Consider the following 17273-nt stretch of genomic DNA (forward strand, 5'->3'; position numbering starts at 1 on the left):
AAAAAAGAGGAAAAAGATATATTACTTTTAGCAGTACACTAGAGACATATGTATTTACTGAAAAGAAAAAAAAAAAAACAAAAAAGGAAAGTATTCAAAGAATGACTATAGTAACATGAAAAGCTAAGGATATTTAGTTTCAAAAGCACAACTAAGAGTGAAAAACATTAAGCAAAACAAACAGAAATCAGAATAGCTTCCAGCATAAATATTATACAACACCAAGACTGCTGCAAACACAAGCAGAAGAACTAGTATTAGACTGCTTAAAGTATATGCTAAAGAAGTTAACAGAACAAGCAGAATCTTTCCTACATTAATATAAGATCATCTCAACTTCCTTACCTAAGAAAAACTCTGCTTGCTTTATTCTGTTTTCAAAATAGAAATATAAAAAAAATTCTATTTACTGGTGGAAAGGTATTTGTTTTAAAAAACAGTACATAGAATAAAAATTTTAGGCACAATAGGCAAATGGGAGAATTGGCTTTAGCATCAAATCACCAGAAATACTACTTTTAAAAAATTTTATTTAATAGGGTGGATTTTTATTGCCCTAATATTATATATTAAAATTATGTTTTCTAACAACCTGTTTGTGACATACCAACAGGAAGACTTTTGATTTTTCATGTTTTAATTATTCTGTGCATGACAAAGGTGCTGTCTTTATTGAGTTCACACCATTGTACATCAGATAGCATGAATATTCTAGCAGTTACCGTGAAGTTCCAGAACCAAGGCCCCAGGGTTCCTGTGAGAAGCTGGCATATTATAATTATGATCTGGGACTCTGTAACATCGAATCTATACATAAGGAAACAAACATTTCAAAATAACTTTACTCGGAACTTTTGCTAAAGAGCCCTACTAACACAGGTAACAAAAACAGATTTAAAAAGTAGCATTCTTCTTACAAAGACACCTAAAGATGGAATGATACAATTTATACAGTACTATACTATCCTTATACAAACATACATAGTTCTTATCCAAATCAAGATAGAAGAAAAGTTAAAAAAATTAAAACTGTAATATACCGAAAAATTGACTTTTAAGTAGGCAGCTGGAAACACTAATACTAAAAACACAGTATCAACTCTAATTACCTAGGAGTGGTGAATTACTTGCCAAATAATTACACTACGACATAAATCCTTTTAGCACCAGAACTGATCAAGACTTCCCTGTAGATAGGAATTCTTCTTAGAAGTCCCAATGTACATTTTGAAAAACCACTAATCCGTCTTATGTTCCTTCCTTGTCCCAAGCCTCACCACACTCCTACCTCTGCCATCTCAAAAAAAAAAACTAGCATATATGTGGAAAGAGTAAGTGGGAAAGAATCTCATCAAGAGTAACTTCTATATGGACATGGTTAGAGCAAAAATCAAATTGGCCATCTCCTTATCCTACTTCCTGATAATCTCTAGTCCAGAAGTTTTCCTTTTTCCTCTTTTTCTTCCCTAATTCCATACCAGCATTATAATACTCTACTACATTGGATTAGTTTACTAGTGATAAAAATAGGTAAAACATCCAGTTCAATCACTTAAAAAGTTTGGAAACACAGATAATAACACACAAAAAAGCAGTATAGACTAAGCTTCAAATAAAAACTACTTAAATAAAAATTAAGAACCGAGGAATGCTAGTGAGATAGATAGATGTCCATGATTTTACCTGGTGATCTGAGAGGCCAGACTGCAATCTAGGTTTTACATTAATACAAATGGTTGTTTTAGGACATCATCTACGGCAACTGATAAAATTAAATGAACAGAGCTGAGGCCCAAATGAACAAATCATTGCTGGAAAAAAGCTACACAGGGAAATTGGAAACTGGAAGGAAAATCTCTGGTATTTAATAATTCATATGTTAAGTATTAGACATTTAAAGATAAATAGATTCTATGCAGGGATTAGAAAGTTTCCCAATTCTGAATCCATACAAAGTGGATTATACATTAACAAATAACAGTTCTTTATTATCAAGAGGTCTTCAAATAATTATTCTTTAAAAATTACCTGGACAAAAAGATGAACTCAATTTGTCAGACAACCCAGTGGAATACATAGCCTATTAACTTTTTTTCATTTAACCATAGAAAAGAAAGAATGGGAAGCTACTTACTTACATAGAAATAAACATTTGGTGACAGGGTTTTTAGCTAATGTAAATGTGAAACTTTAGAAGCATGAGCTGAAAAATGTAATAAAAGCAAAAATCAATACTCTGCCTACTGTAATTATAAATAAGTACACTTGTAATAATATCTGTGTAGAATTAGTAGCCTCACAGACTTTATAAACAGAAAGAACCTTATAGATCATCTAATCTAAAGCTTATTTTACAAATTAGGAAATGAGGCCCATGAAAGTTACGAGCCTTGCCCAAGCTGATACATAAAAAAGATAACAGAGATTAACATTTGAGCCAACATATATTGGCCCAAGTTCAAATTATTATTTTTTTGTCTTGGAAAAAATAATTGAAGAGTATTTTGCTCCTGAAATAATTTAAATGAGTTCTGCCTTTACGGCACAGATTTTTTTTTAAGACCGATGTTTTATGTAAGTATAGTTTTATTAAAGATTGATTAGGATTTCTAAGCATTTAATTTATAGAAATGATTCTCTATATATGTCTACAAGTTATATACTTAAAGATACCTAATATAGGCCAGGCACGTGGCTCACACCTAATCCCAGCACTTTGGGAGGCCGAGGTGGGCGAATCACGAGGTCAGGAGATCGAGACCGTCCTGGCTAACACGGTGAAACCCCGTCTCCACTAAAAATACAAAAAATTAGCTGGGTGTGGTGATGGCACGCACCTGTAGTCCCAGCTACTCAGGAGGCTGAGGCAGGAGAATTGCTTGAACCCGGAGGCGGAGGTTGCAGTGAGCTGAGGTTGTGCCACTACACTCCAGCCTGGGCAACACAGTAAGACTCCATCTCAAAAACAAAACAAAGCAAAACAAAAAAAAACCCCCAAAATCCTAATATAGATAGTTTAGGCCTTAAGGGAGAAAATGTGAACTCTCTCACTCAGTATAATCCATAAATAACTTAAAGAGTATTTTGCAAATGTTGATAAATGAGCTTCAATTCATATTTATCTTCTACAACCCAATCCTCCCATGAAATTCTAGCCTCTAACCCCATTTTCCTCCCCAGTCTTTCATATCCAGGCTAGTCATCTCTGTAAGATCTCTACTTGTTCAATCCAAGGGCACTGTGAGAACAGGAGTCTGAATAGACATGATAGGCACTAATATTCTCTGTGCAAGGCAGCTTTTAGCTGTGATGAGAGCAAACTGTTGGAAGACATAGCTCATAATTTCAGGGAAGATGTATCCAAAGCACATTTGCTTTCTCAAAATGCTAGACTTTAATGAGAATTATTTAGTCACAGATGAATTACAATCCCGTGACTATTTTTGTTCAAGATACTATAAGCAAACTTAATAACAATTAAAAACAGTAATATTAAAGAGGCTAAGGAACAAAAAATTCTTATCTGGTAAACATTCTATTTTATGAAGTTATTAAAAGTATAACAACCAAAATTATAAATAAAAAAGAAATTCTCATTATTCCTTTCACTTATGTAAACATCAAAATAAAACAATTCAAATAAATAAACACGTTTAAAAATAAGATTCCTAAGGTACTTAAAGTTGCTTTTACTTTTCTCTAGAAAAGAGTAAGAACATGCAAGGGATTTTAAAAAATTTCTTTACTCAAACTACATTCCAGAGCTGACCTTGTTCCCTCCTTATTAAGCAAAATAAATTTTGACTTTCTCCTCTATGCATACAAACTTTGATAAGTCTTTAGGGATATCTACATGTATTCTATAGATTCTATGTATCTATATGTACATCTCTATTCTATATGCCTCCATTACATTGTTATTTTGATAAATGGCTCCCTAATGTAGAGCACTTAGCCTATATTTCTTTCTTTTTTTTTTTTTTTTTTTGAGACAGGTTCTTGCTCTGTTGCCTCTTGCTCTGTTGCCCAGGCTGGATAGAGTGCAGTGGTGTAATCTCAGCTCACTGCAACCTCTGCTTCCAGGGCACAAGTGATCCTCCCACAGGCAAGCGCCACCATGCTTGGCTGATTTTTAAAAAAATTTTTTGTAGAGACCAGGTCTATACTGCTCAGGCTGGTCTTGAAATCCTGGGCTCAAGTGATCCTCTTTCCTCGGGCTCCCAGAATGCTGGAATTAAAGGCATGAGCCACTGTGCCTGGCCATAGCACATTTCTATGAATGTTATAGCCTGCTTTTAACTTAAAAAACAAATTTGGTGCTGCTTTAATGCCAATGTAGAATTTCTGAAAATTGGATACAATTTCCCAAATTAAACCTAATCACTTGTAATACTAATATTTAAGCTCATATATTAAATTCAAACTATCTAGTGTTTCCCTGCCCCCACACCCCCACCCCAGCCTTGCAAGCATTCTAGTGTCAGTGGCAGAGTTTCCTCCTATTTAATGCCTCTGCCTTTTACCCTAGAATTCCTTTGGTCCTAAATCTTTGGCTACTGTTCTATAAATCATTCCCTCTCTTTTTATTCATTATCTTCAATCTCTTCTCTAGCAGATTTCTTCTGAATGCTCAAAATTTTCTCATAAAAATACAAGACCCTCCTTCCTTTGAGCCCATATCCTCTGCTCTAACCAATGCTTCTCTCCTTCACATCACAGTCACACATTTTATAAGTAACCTTATATAATGTGTAATAAATAGTAGTCTACTTATTTGTTCCATTCACTTCTTATCCCCTACGGTCTGGCTTCTACTCCAACATCACACAGAAATTACTATGAATAGCTCACACTGCCAAATTCAATGTACACTTTTCTGTCCTCATTTTGAGTCTTGGCAGCATTTAGCAATGTTCTTTTGTGAAATGCATCCTTCTGGCTTTACATTCCAGTACGCCTCCTACTACTCTGGCTGTTCAATAAATTTCATGGGCTTCTTTCTAAGCTTGCTCTCTAAGTTTTCTCCTGTTCTCATTTTATTTGGATGTCTAAAATCCCTCACATATGTTTCTGGGTAGACTGTTCTCTTTAAATAGGTTCCTCTTCCTATAGTGCCTTTCTCTACTTTCATCCAGCCACCCAAGGAAGGGAACTAGGAGTCATTTCAGTCTCTGCCCTCTCATTCATTCCCTGCATCCAAATATATATTGTGTCCTATAGTTTCTACCTCTTAAGTCTCTCTCCAATTTATTCCTTGCTCTGCAATAGCACTGCCATTGTGTTCGTGCATGCTTCATCATTCTCATTAATTATGCGCTGATGCTTCCTCTAACGGGTCTCCTTGCTTCTGTCACAGCCTACTACAATTTACCCTCTGCCTTACTGCCAGACTGATCTTTCTAAAAGGCACTTTTGTCATTTCCCTGCTTTAGGTCCTGCAAAAGTTCCCTGCAGATTCAGGATAAAAGCTCATATTTCTCGGCAGAGCACAGAAGGACCTTGATTTTCTGGATCTTCTCCAGCCTTATCTCCTGCCACTCCCCTACAGGCAGGCATCTTATCATCCAACCATATGGAGCTGTTTACAGTTCTCTAAATACACACTTCATCACAGGATAACATCATGAGGGAAATTCAAAGACTGGAAGACAGAAAGCTGTGATATCAAATCACTACTAAAAACACTATTTACTCTTCTCCTACTTCCGTGGTTAATTTTCTTTCCTTCCTTCAGTTCCCACACCATATGGTTGATGCTGTATTATTCGAAAGGGAAAGAGAATGCATTAGGGTTGACTGATAAATAAGCTTTCAAAATAGGTATTGAAAGTGAACTGTGACATAATAACCAACGAAACACAAACTATGTGAAATCCAGATATTATAAATTCTGCCATTTTTGAAAATAGCAGAAACACTAAAAATTAAGATTGGATTAGGGCACTGCTCTCAGAAACCATCTTCTTTCTCCTGGAAATGCATTTTTATATGTCAAAATAAAAATGGAATTTAGGTAAATAATGGTGGGGAAAAAAGTGAATTTTTCTGTGGGAAAGACAACGATGAGGGGCTACTGCTTTTTGTATTGCTTTTAAAATACTGGCTGGGAGGTTCTGATATCTCCTTTTAAAAAAGTATAAAAGAGGGGCATATGCAGAGACTATTAGGAAATAGCTATAATAATGAAGCTTAAAAATTTTTAAAATTTATTAAACTAACTTAGTGATTTGATCAATTTCTAATACTCAAATACTTATAAGGCAACATTCTCCATACGTGAAAGAGAAAACAAAAATTACCATTAAATATTACTTACATTCCAAATCGCAATGTTCCAGAAACATATGTTTGCCAGTGTGCACAATAGAACATAAATGTCCCAGCAAAACAACAAAAAAACATCCAATCAGGGTTTGTCCCCAGCTGCACTGCAATACAAGTTCCAAGAACCACAAAAACTGCAGAAGAAAGATCACAATGAAAACCAAATAATATGAATAGCAAACAACTGAGCTGGAAATGATTTTAGATGAGACAAAAACATATGTTGTAAACGCACTATCTTCTCTCAGTAATCTATTGTAACAGAAAAGTAGGCTATAATCTGTTACATAATCTCTACCCCATAATTTCAATCTTTCTTTTTTTTTTTTTTTTTAAACCAAATCACTTAGTGGAGGCAAAGTTCTTGAAGGCAACTAAAATACTTCAGCATTTCTTCGGGCACTTTCCTGACTGAGAGACACCAGTACTAACGATCAGCAAAACATTACAACGTAGACAGTCAAAAAGAAAGAAAAACAAAGGGGCTATATATTCCCCAGATGGACCTACTTACTTGCTTCAGATTGATAACTGTCTTTTTTTTAAAAACAGATATTGTTATGGGTGACATACCTATGTATGTCTTCCTATAAAACTTCCTATAAAACTCTAGAACTCAAACTACAACGCAAAAATGACTGCAATTTAAAATAAATAATAGGAAGCCTGCCATCCTGCAGTCAGCTAGTTGTTACCTTTCAAGACAGCCAACTACCATTTATTCAACAGAAGTTTTGAGTATTTCTTGATTTGATTCTTAAAAAATTATATGAGCTTAGTTGCTTCTCCTCTTCTACTAAATAAGCTGCTGTTGGGATACAATGAAGCAATGATTTTGACATGCACCTATACCTGCAAATCTGGATTCAGGAGTTAAAACTATAGGGGGTTTTTGTTTGTTTCTTTTTAAATATTTTAAGTGCCATGCCAAACAAGAAAATAATTGAGGAACTAAATAAAATAAAAATAAAAGAGGGGAGGGATGAGTTCCTGTCAGAAAGACTAGTTGAAAAACTGTCATTTAGTTTCTAAGTATCTTTTTCCCCTCTAAAAACATAATAAACTATTATTTAAAAAACTTGCAAAACAGTGCAAATAAAGAGATATCACTTATAATCCAAATAGAGTAACTCAGTTATTGCTAGCACTTTAGTATTTCTTTTAAAAATTGTATATGAGGTGTAAAACATGCCATATATACAAATAATTACTATAGTTAAGCAAATTAACTTATCCATCATGTCCCATAGTTATCTTTTTTCTCCTGTGGTAAAAGCACCTAAAATGTACTCTCTTAGCAAATTTCCAGTACACAATGAAATATTAACGATACTCCTAATTTGTCATAGTCTTTAAGCTTCTCATGACATAGTTACAATCCAAGTCTATTAACATAATTCTGAATGTATATATAACATTCACTTAAATACACGAAGACCACAAATTACCTAACTAGTCTCCCAGCACCGTACTCTCATTTAGTTCATAATAGTTTTGATGATGACAATTATGCCCCAAGCTTTTAAAAACAAAAGATGCCAAAACAATATTTGGGGCTAAAAATAACACACAGAAATTAACTTAATTTCTAAATTTCCTAACACTACCAATAATGATAAAATATTAACTAGGTTCATAGTCTTTTGAGAAATACTAAAATTTAATACAAAATTACTTATTTTCATGACTAAACATATATTCTAACACTGCTTATTGCATTGGTTTAATCATTGTTAATAATCAACAACATTAAAAAAATCAACAATACCTGTTGATAGTGAATCACAACCATGATCAAAAAGTTCTCCCAGAGGAGAACTACTATTGGTTCTTCTTGCCTGTTTCCCATCAATAGCATCCAAAGACTGGTAAATGAAAAGGCCACAGGCACAAGCAATATATGCCCACAGAGGTGCCTGTGAAATAAGAAAGGCAAGAATATTCAGACACACAGTTACCATGTTTGACTAATAATATTTTTACCTGCAGATTGGAAAGCTAGTTGGAAGCTATGGGAGAGAAGATCCAAGTGCTACATAATGAAGAACTCACTGAAACAATCAGAATTGTAAAAGAATTAAATTTCCTGCATTTAGAGGTGTTCAAGCAGATGCTAGATAACAACTTACCAGGAAGATTACAGAAATCCCATAAGAGATTGGACTAGGTGTCTTCCATAAGATTCTTCTCAATGTTTAGATTAGAAGGGTCAATTACTGAATTTTTTCCAAAACTGTACTCTTCAAAATGTTTGCAGGTATTACATGAAAAATGCCATGCTAAGCTCATATGGGAAACACACTGGGTTAAACACTAAACAATGTTCAACAGATTTCTTTACTACAGGACTTCCTCCAGTCCTTAATATTGCTAATACATCCTGTGAATATTCAAGAGGGGGACATAATGTGCTGCCATTTTCCAAATTTGAGTTTCTAACATTTTTAAACATCTCTCTTCAATGGGCCATAAAATAACACTAGTGCATGATATCCAGTGCATAGAGTGCTCAGAATACTATTTTTCAAATCCACAGTCACATTTTCAAGGAATAGCTTCTTTTTTCCCAAACAGAAATTGAACTGCTGGTATTGAATTAATTAATTAATTAATTAGAGATGGAGTCTTGCTCTGTCACCCAGGCTGGAGTGTAGCGGTGCAGTCTTGGCTTATTACAACCTCCGCCTCCTGGGTTCAAGAGATTCTCCTGCCTCACCCTCCCTAGTAGCTGGATTATAGGCATGTGCCACGAGGCCCAGCTAATTTTTTATTTCATTATTTTTTTTAGTAGAGACGGGGTTTTGCCACGTTGGCCAGGCTGATCTCGAACTCCTGACCTCAAGTGATCCACCTGCCTCAGCCTCCCAAAGTTTTGGGATTACAGGCTGTGAGCCACTGCACCCGGCTTGGTATTGAATTTAAATGTTGTATATTCAAAAAGAAGAGGTCCTATTTGTTTTATCCTTAAGAATATAGAAGAGTATACGGTATCACTTTTCATTACTTTCCCCTTCCCAGGCTATAAAATATTTTTTATAATCACAAGGTATTTTACTGTGTATTTGTTATCAAGTTACACTATGAATATTAAACACTCAGAGATGCAAATAACATTCAGTATATTCTGTACTGCAAAGGAGTTTCTGATAGCGATCTATTTAGATCTCTCTGACAGAGATCAGTTTTTAAAATGTAAGAATCTTTTCACAAACCTTTTTTGAGTTCTGTTAAGACACTGAGATTATCCAAAGGACCTAGTACATACCTCCACTAAGCCAGCGTTATAAACCCCGAAAGCAATAAATGTGGTTATGGAACCATACTTTACATGCAAGCACATTGAACTAAGTAATTAATCCTTTATGACTAAGAACTCTGTCTTCCGGACTTTGGATCTACTGTTTCTTGCTCCTAAAGGAATCCAGTAACTCTCTAGAGCTGCACTACCTTGTACAGCAACCATCAGTCATCTGTGACTATTTGAAATTAATTAATATTAAAGAAAATTAAAAATTCAGTTCCTCAGTTACACAAGGTACATTCTGAATGCTCAATAGCCATATGTGGCTATGGCTACTATACTGGACCTCAGACATAGAACATGCCCATCATCAGAAAATTCTGCTGAATACCTCTGCTTTAGGGGACAAGAAATCTAGGGGCTTGCTGGGGTCCAAGCTTAAGATTTTAATGGGGCAAAGTGTTGCTCAGGAACAAAGATAACTAGTATATACACAATCCTAGGAAATAGTAAAATAACAATCACAGACATAAAAAGTTTTCTTGACTTTGGATTTTCCTTTCTTCCTGTGAATCTGCACAATGATACACTAATATTTATATACTTCTTCCTTGTTCACATTATTTTATACTTCTCAGAGGTATTTTAAGAAGCAAGCCTTCTAATTCAGGAATAAATATGATCCCAGTTGCCGTAAGACCCTGGGGGAGATATTGAATGAATGAAGGAACTCACGCATCAGTCAGAACTCATTATGCCCTGATAAGTGTATGGGAAAGAACTGACATAAACAAATAATCTTATCATAATGTAGCAATTAACCAACTTATAAAATCTTGCAGAAATGTTATGTGAGTCAACTCAGGTAAAAAATTCCAAGAAACTTACGGTTTTACTAAACTTTTGAAACAGAAATGAAGATTTTACATACACACAAATATATCCACATGCTAGTACAAGAGTAATTTTTTTCTTGTTCTGCGAGGATGCATCATAAAAACCATTAAATGTTACCCCACTTTCAGCACTGGACAGATCATCTAAACTAAGTTTGTCCAAGTTGTGGCACGTGGGCTGCACGCAGCCAAGGAGAGCTTTGAATGCAGCCCAACATAAATCTGTAAAGTTTCTTAAAACACTGTAAGATTTTTTTTTTTTTCCCACTCATCAGCTATTGTCAGTGTTTTATGTGTGGCCCAAGATAATTCTTCCTCCAGTGTGGTTCAGGGAAGCCAAAAGATTAGACACCCCTGACTTAAACAGAAGACCAACAAAGTAACATTGAACTTACACTGCACTATAGACCAAATGAACCTAACAGACATTTACAGAACAGTTCATTCCACAGCTGCAGAATACACATTCTTCTCATCAGCACATGAAATATTCTCCAGGACAAACCATGTGTGAGGCCACAAAATAAGTCTCAACAAATTTTTAAATCTTTGTGTTGGGGTCATTTCAAGTGTCTTTTGAGACTACAATGGAATAAAACTAGAAATCAAAAACAAGAGGAACTTTGCAAACTGTAGAAATACATGAAAATTAACCAACATGCTCCTGAATGACCAATGACTCTATGAAGAAATTAAGAAGTAAAAAATTTTTCGAAAAAAATAAAAACCGAAGCACAAAATACCAAAACCTAAGAGACACAGCAAAAGAAGTACTAAGAGGAAAGGATAAAGCAAAATAAATGCCCACATCAAAAACGTAGAAAGATTTCAATTAAACAACATAATAATGCACCTCAAAGAACCAGAAAAGCAAGAACAAATCAAATCCAAAATTAGAAGATCAGACCGAAATGAAATAGAATATATATACATACACACATATGTGTATATGTGTGTATGTGTATATATGTACACGAATATCTGGTCAGGTGTGGTGGCTCACGCCTGTAATCCCAGCACTTTGGGAGGCAAAGGCGGGTGGATCACCTGAGGTCGGGAGTTCGAGACCAGCATGACCAACATGATGAAACCCCGTCTCTACTAAAAATACAAAATTAGCTGGGTGTGGTAGCGCATGCCTGTAATTCCAGCTACTGGGGAGGCTGAGGCAGGAGAATTGCCTCCCAGGTGAGGAGGAGGCTGCAGTGTCATTGCACTCCAGTCTGGGCAACAAGAGCAAAACTCCGTCTCAAAAAAAAAACCCCAAAAAGGTGAATATATATGTCATATATATGTATATATACATATATGACACACATGACATGTGTCATATATATTGCGTGTACATATATACACACAAATGATAAAATGAAAAGTTGGTTTTTCGAAAAGAAATAAAATTGACCAACTATTAGCTACGATTAACCAAGAAAAAGAGAGCGAAGACCCAAATAAATAAAATTAGAGACAAAAAAAGAGGCTTTACAACTGATACCACAGAAATATAAAACATCATTAGAGGTTGTCATGAACAACTATATGCCAAGAAACTGGAAAACCTAGAGGAAAGACATACACTTTTAGACATGTATAACCTATAAAGATTGAACTAAAAGAAATAGAAAACCTTAACAGACTAATAACAAATAACAAGATTGAATAAATATAAAAATGTTTTCCAACGAAGAAAAACTCAGGACCAAATGCCTTTACTGCTGAATTCTACCAAACTTTTAAAGAACTACACCAATTCTTCTGAAACTATTCCAAAATATTGGAGAGAAAATTCTTCCTAATTTATTCTATGAAACCAGCATTACCCTGATATCAAAAGTAGACAAGGATGCAATAAAAGAAAAAAACTACAAGCCAGTATTACTGATAAACAGATACAAAAATCCTCAAGAAACTACTAGCAAACCAAATCCAACAGCACATTAAAAAGATTATTCACCATGATGAAGTGGGATTTAACTCAGGGATGTAAGGATGGTACAACATATGCAAATCAATAAATGTGACATATCACATCAACAGAACGAAGAACTAAAGTCCTATGATCATCTCAACAGGCTCAGAAAAAGCATTTGATAAAACTCAACGTCTCTTCAAGATAAAACATCACCACAAATTATGCATACAAGAAACATACCCCAACACAACAAGGACCATATATGACATACCAACAGCTAACATCATACTGAATGGGGAAATGGTCAAAGCTTTTCCTCTAAGAACTAGAACCAGACAAGGATGCCCACTTTCCACACTCAACATAGTACTGGAAGTCCCAGCCAGAGTAATTAAACAAGAGAAAGAAACAAAGGGCATTCACATTAGAAAAGAAGAAGTCAAAACTGTCCCTCTTTGCAGATGACATGACCTTATATATGAGAAAATTTAAAGACTGCATCAAAAAACGCATAGAACTGTTAAATTCAGTAAATATGCAAGATACAACATCAACATACAAAAGCAGTAGCATTTCCATACACCAATAACAAACTAGCTGGAAAAACATCAAGAAGGCAACCCCATTAACAACAGCTAAATAAAACAAAATACAATACAATACAATACAATACAATACAATACAATACAATACAATACAATACAATACAATACAATACAATACTTGGGAATAAATTTAACCAAGGAGTTGAAAGATATCTACAATGAAAACTACTAAGCACTAATGAAAGAAACTGAAGAGGACACACACAAAATGGAAAGACATCCCATGTCCATGAATTAATATTGTCAAAATGGCCATACTACCCAAAGCAATCTATAGACTCAACGCTAATCCCCATCAAAATACCAATGACATTCTTCACAGAAACAGAAAAAAAATTCTAAAATGTGTATGGAATCACAAAAACCCCAGAATAACCAAAACAATCTAGAGCAAAAAGAACAAAGCTGGAGGCATCACACTACTTGACTTCAAAATATAATAAAAAGCTATAGTAATCACAACAGCATGGTATTGGTATAAAAAGACATACAGACCCAGAGAAATGAGAACCCAGAAATAAATCTACGTATTTACAGCCAACTGATTTTTGACAAAGATGCCAGGAACATATAGTGGGGAAAGGATAAATAAATGGTGCTGGGAAAATTGAATATCCACATGCAGAAAAATGAAACTAGACTCCTATCTCTCACTATATTCAAAAATCAACTCAAATGGATTAAAGACATAAATGTAAGACCTAGTAGTATAAAACTACTAGAAAAAACACGGGAAATGCTTCATTACATTGGTCTAGGCAAAGATTTTATGGCTAAGGTCTCAAAGGCACAGGCAAGAAAAATTAAAGCAGACACAGCAGGGCGCAGTGGCTCACACCTGTAATTCTAGCACTCTGGGAAGCGGAGGCAGGTGGATCATCTGAGGTCAGGCATTCAAGACTAGCCTGACCAACCCCATCTCTATTAAAAACACAAAATTATCCAGGTGTGGCGGTGTATGCCTATAATTCCAGCTACTTGGGAGGTTGAGGCAGGAGAACCACTTGAACCTGGCAGGCGGAGGTTGCAGTGAGCTGAGATCATTGCACTCCAGCCTGGGCAACAAGTGTGAAACTCTGTCTCAAAAACAAAAACAAAACCAGAACCTAAAGTAGACAAACGAGACTATAACAAACTAAAAAGCTTCTCCATATCAATCAATAGAGTGAAGAGTGAACCTGTGGAATGGGAGTAAGTATGTGCAAATTATACATCTGGCAAGGGATATTACCTTGAATATACAAAGAACTCAACAGCAAAAAAGCTAATCATCCAATCAAAAAATCAGCAAATGATCTGAACAACTATTTCTCAAAAAAGACATATAAATGCCAACAAATATATGAAAAAATGCTCAACATCATTAATAATCAGGGAAATCCAAATCAAATCTTCGATGAGGTATTATCTTACCTTAGTTACAAAGGTTATATTATAAAAAGATAAAGTTAACAGATGCTGGTGAGGATGCAGAGAAAAGGGAGCTCTTTCTTATACACCGATGGCAAGAATGTAAATTAATATAGCCACTATGGAAAATAGTATGGAGATTTCTCAAGAAACTAAGATTTACCATATGATCCAGCAATCCTACTACTGGGTATTGATCCAAAGGAAGGGTAATCAGGATATCAAAGAGATATCTGCACCCCCATGTTTATTACAGCACTATTTACAATAACCAAGATATAGAATCAACTTAAACATCTATTAACAAAGGAATGAATAAAGAATGTGGTAAATATACATAATGGAATACTATTCAGCCATAAAGAAAAATGAAATCCTGTTATTCCCAGCAACACAGATGAGCCTGGAAGACATCATATTAAGTGAAATAAATCAAGCACAGAAAGATAAATACCGCAAGTTCTTACACGCAGGAGCGGGAGAAAAAAAAGGCTCACAGAAGTAAAGGGAAGAATTGTGGTTACAAGAGGCTGGGACAGGTAAGGAGGAGGGGAGAAGAGGATAGGGACAGATAGTTTAACAGATGCAAAGTTACAGCTATGTAGGAGGAATAAGTTCTAGTGCTCTACAGTAATGTAGGCTGAATATAGCTAACAATAATGTACTGCATATTTTCAAAAAGCGAGAAGAGAGGATCTGGAATATGAACACAAAGAAATAAATGTTTGAGGAGATAGATATAATTACCCTGATTTGATCATTATACACTGTATATGTGTTTTAAAATGTAACACAATATCTCATATATAATTATTATGTGTCAACTAAAAGGAAAAAAATACTCCTAAGATTTTGGTGGGCATATATATGGGCAGGTACAATATGAGTTTTATTACTATTTCAAACATACAAAAAGTTTTAAAAATATGATGAACACCCTTGACAAACCTCTCAGCTTAAAAAGCATAATTGAAGCACCATGAACAGCTCTCTCCAATCCATCATGCAATCTTCCCCTAAAAGTACCCACTAACCTGAATTTAGTCTTTATTATTCCAATGTTTGCTTTTAGACTTGATTATATATATATATGTAATCCTAAACAATAAATGCTTATTTTGCATATTTTAAACAATTTCTAAATGGTGTACTGCGTGTTCCGCATGTTGCTTTTTCTATTCAATAAAATTTAGGGTGTGATTTGTCACACAAAAACACTGTTAAACTTTATTACATTTGAGGAGAGGGCTTAGGGTGAGGCATAGGAAGGAAAGGCAGATAGGGAAGATTTTACTTTCTGTTTTATGCCACTCTTTGAATTTTTCTAACTATGTAATTATTTTCCCCTTCACTTTTCAATGTCAACATAAGTTAACTGGACAGTGAAATTACAGACAATGTGCCATTTTCATTTTCTTTTCACTTTTCTATGCCAAAAAAAAAAAAAAAAAATCTAACAAGTTATTTTTTAGTGAGGTGAATCAAAAGCATTAAAACTAGCAATATAAAAACAAAAACAAATGAGCATTTAAACAACTCACAATATTTCAAAAAGTTATATTGAAACTTGACAGAACTCTTTTTGGTAATGGCATTTCTGGTTTTTAAGGGTAAAATACAGGTTAACACCAACTTCCTTTATCTATCTTTTGTGATGAGGACTAAACCATTGATTTTTACCTTGCCCAAATTTGTATCTAAGGAGTCTGGGGAGTCATGCCCTACAAATCATAAATTCTCATCAGATGGGTTTTATTTAACCCTATATATCTTGACTTACTTTCCAACCTGACTCTGGCATAACATTACAAGACAAGGAAGAAAATCAAAATATTTTACCCCAAAACATGTTTCTTGGTCATATTTTGATACGGCTCTGCAAAGCTGTTCTTTATAGGGGGAAATCTGCATCTGTAAAGAACCTCTATTAAAATAGCTAGATCTTCTTCTTCCAGACCGTCCCAATCCTGAAGAGATAGTAACTAAGATCTGAAAGGGAAACGTTTGTCATCTATTGTCTCTAAGGACAGTCACTATAAGACTTCAAAAGAACTTTGGTCTCCACAATCTTTATCTTAACCTGAATATTCCCTTTCTATCAATCCCAGATCTTTAGACAAACTCAGCCAGAAAATGTTTAAATTCAACTATAGCCTGAAAGCCCTTCCACTCTGAGTTGTCCCGCCTTTCTGGACCAAACCAATGTATTTCTTAAATGTATTTGATTGATGTCTCACGCCTCTCTAAAATGTATAATACCAAGCTGGCCGGGTGTGGTGGCACACGCCTGTAATCCCAGCATTTGGGGAGGCCAAGGCGGGTGGATTACAAGAATAAAAGATTGAGATCATTCTGGCCAACATGGTGAAAACCTGCCTCTGCTAAAAATACAAAAATTAGCTGGGTATGGCAGCATGCGCCTGTAGTCCTGTATTTGGAAGGCTGAGGCAGGAGAATCGCTTTAACCAGGGAGGTGGAGGTTGCAGCGAACTGAGATTGAGCCACTGCACTCCAGCCTGGCGAAAGAGCGAGACTCCGTCTCAAAAAAAAAAAAAAAACACCAAGCTGTGCTCCAACTACCTTGGGCACGTTCTCAGGACCTCCTGAGGGCTGTGTCACAGGCCATGGTCACTCATATTTGGCTCAGAATAAATCTCTTCAAATATTTTACAGAGTCCGACTCTTTTTGTGGATGGTGGCAAGGTGAACACAAGTATATATGTACCAAGTTACAAGAGACATTCCAAATTAACTTATGACACTAAAACTAAAGCTACTAGCTAATGAAGTTTAAATACTGAGTAATGAACAGATCAAGGAGAAATTTTGGCTCTCCATATAAAAAGAGAGAAGTCTGTATTTCTACCTTTAAAATGTGAAAAATA

General features: G+C 35.1%; 1 protein-coding gene across 34 annotated transcripts in view; it reads right to left on the reverse strand.

Annotated features, from left to right (window-relative positions):
- CEPT1 (choline/ethanolamine phosphotransferase 1) overlaps positions 1-17273 on the reverse strand; it is a 46481-nt gene that overhangs the window by 17511 nt on the left and 11697 nt on the right. For 22 of the 34 annotated variants that reach the window (XR_012416508.1, XR_012416525.1, XR_012416532.1 and 19 more), the window contains exons 3-4: positions 8093-8240; positions 6317-6458 (exon numbers count right to left, since the gene is read on the reverse strand). Coding sequence is in view for 13 of the 34 variants with exons in the window: in XM_065548040.1 (XP_065404112.1) it covers positions 6317-6458; positions 8093-8240 (290 nt within the window). In the remaining 21 variants the exon portion in view is untranslated. Of the gene's footprint in view, positions 1-722; positions 808-6316; positions 6459-8092; positions 8241-17273 lie in introns of all 34 variants that reach the window. The other 12 variants (XR_012416511.1, XR_012416497.1, XR_012416510.1 and 9 more) reach the window with 1 other exon arrangement.

Source organism: Macaca fascicularis, chromosome 1 (assembly GCF_037993035.2).
Source record: "Macaca fascicularis isolate 582-1 chromosome 1, T2T-MFA8v1.1".
NCBI classification, from domain to species: Eukaryota; Metazoa; Chordata; class Mammalia; order Primates; family Cercopithecidae; genus Macaca; species Macaca fascicularis.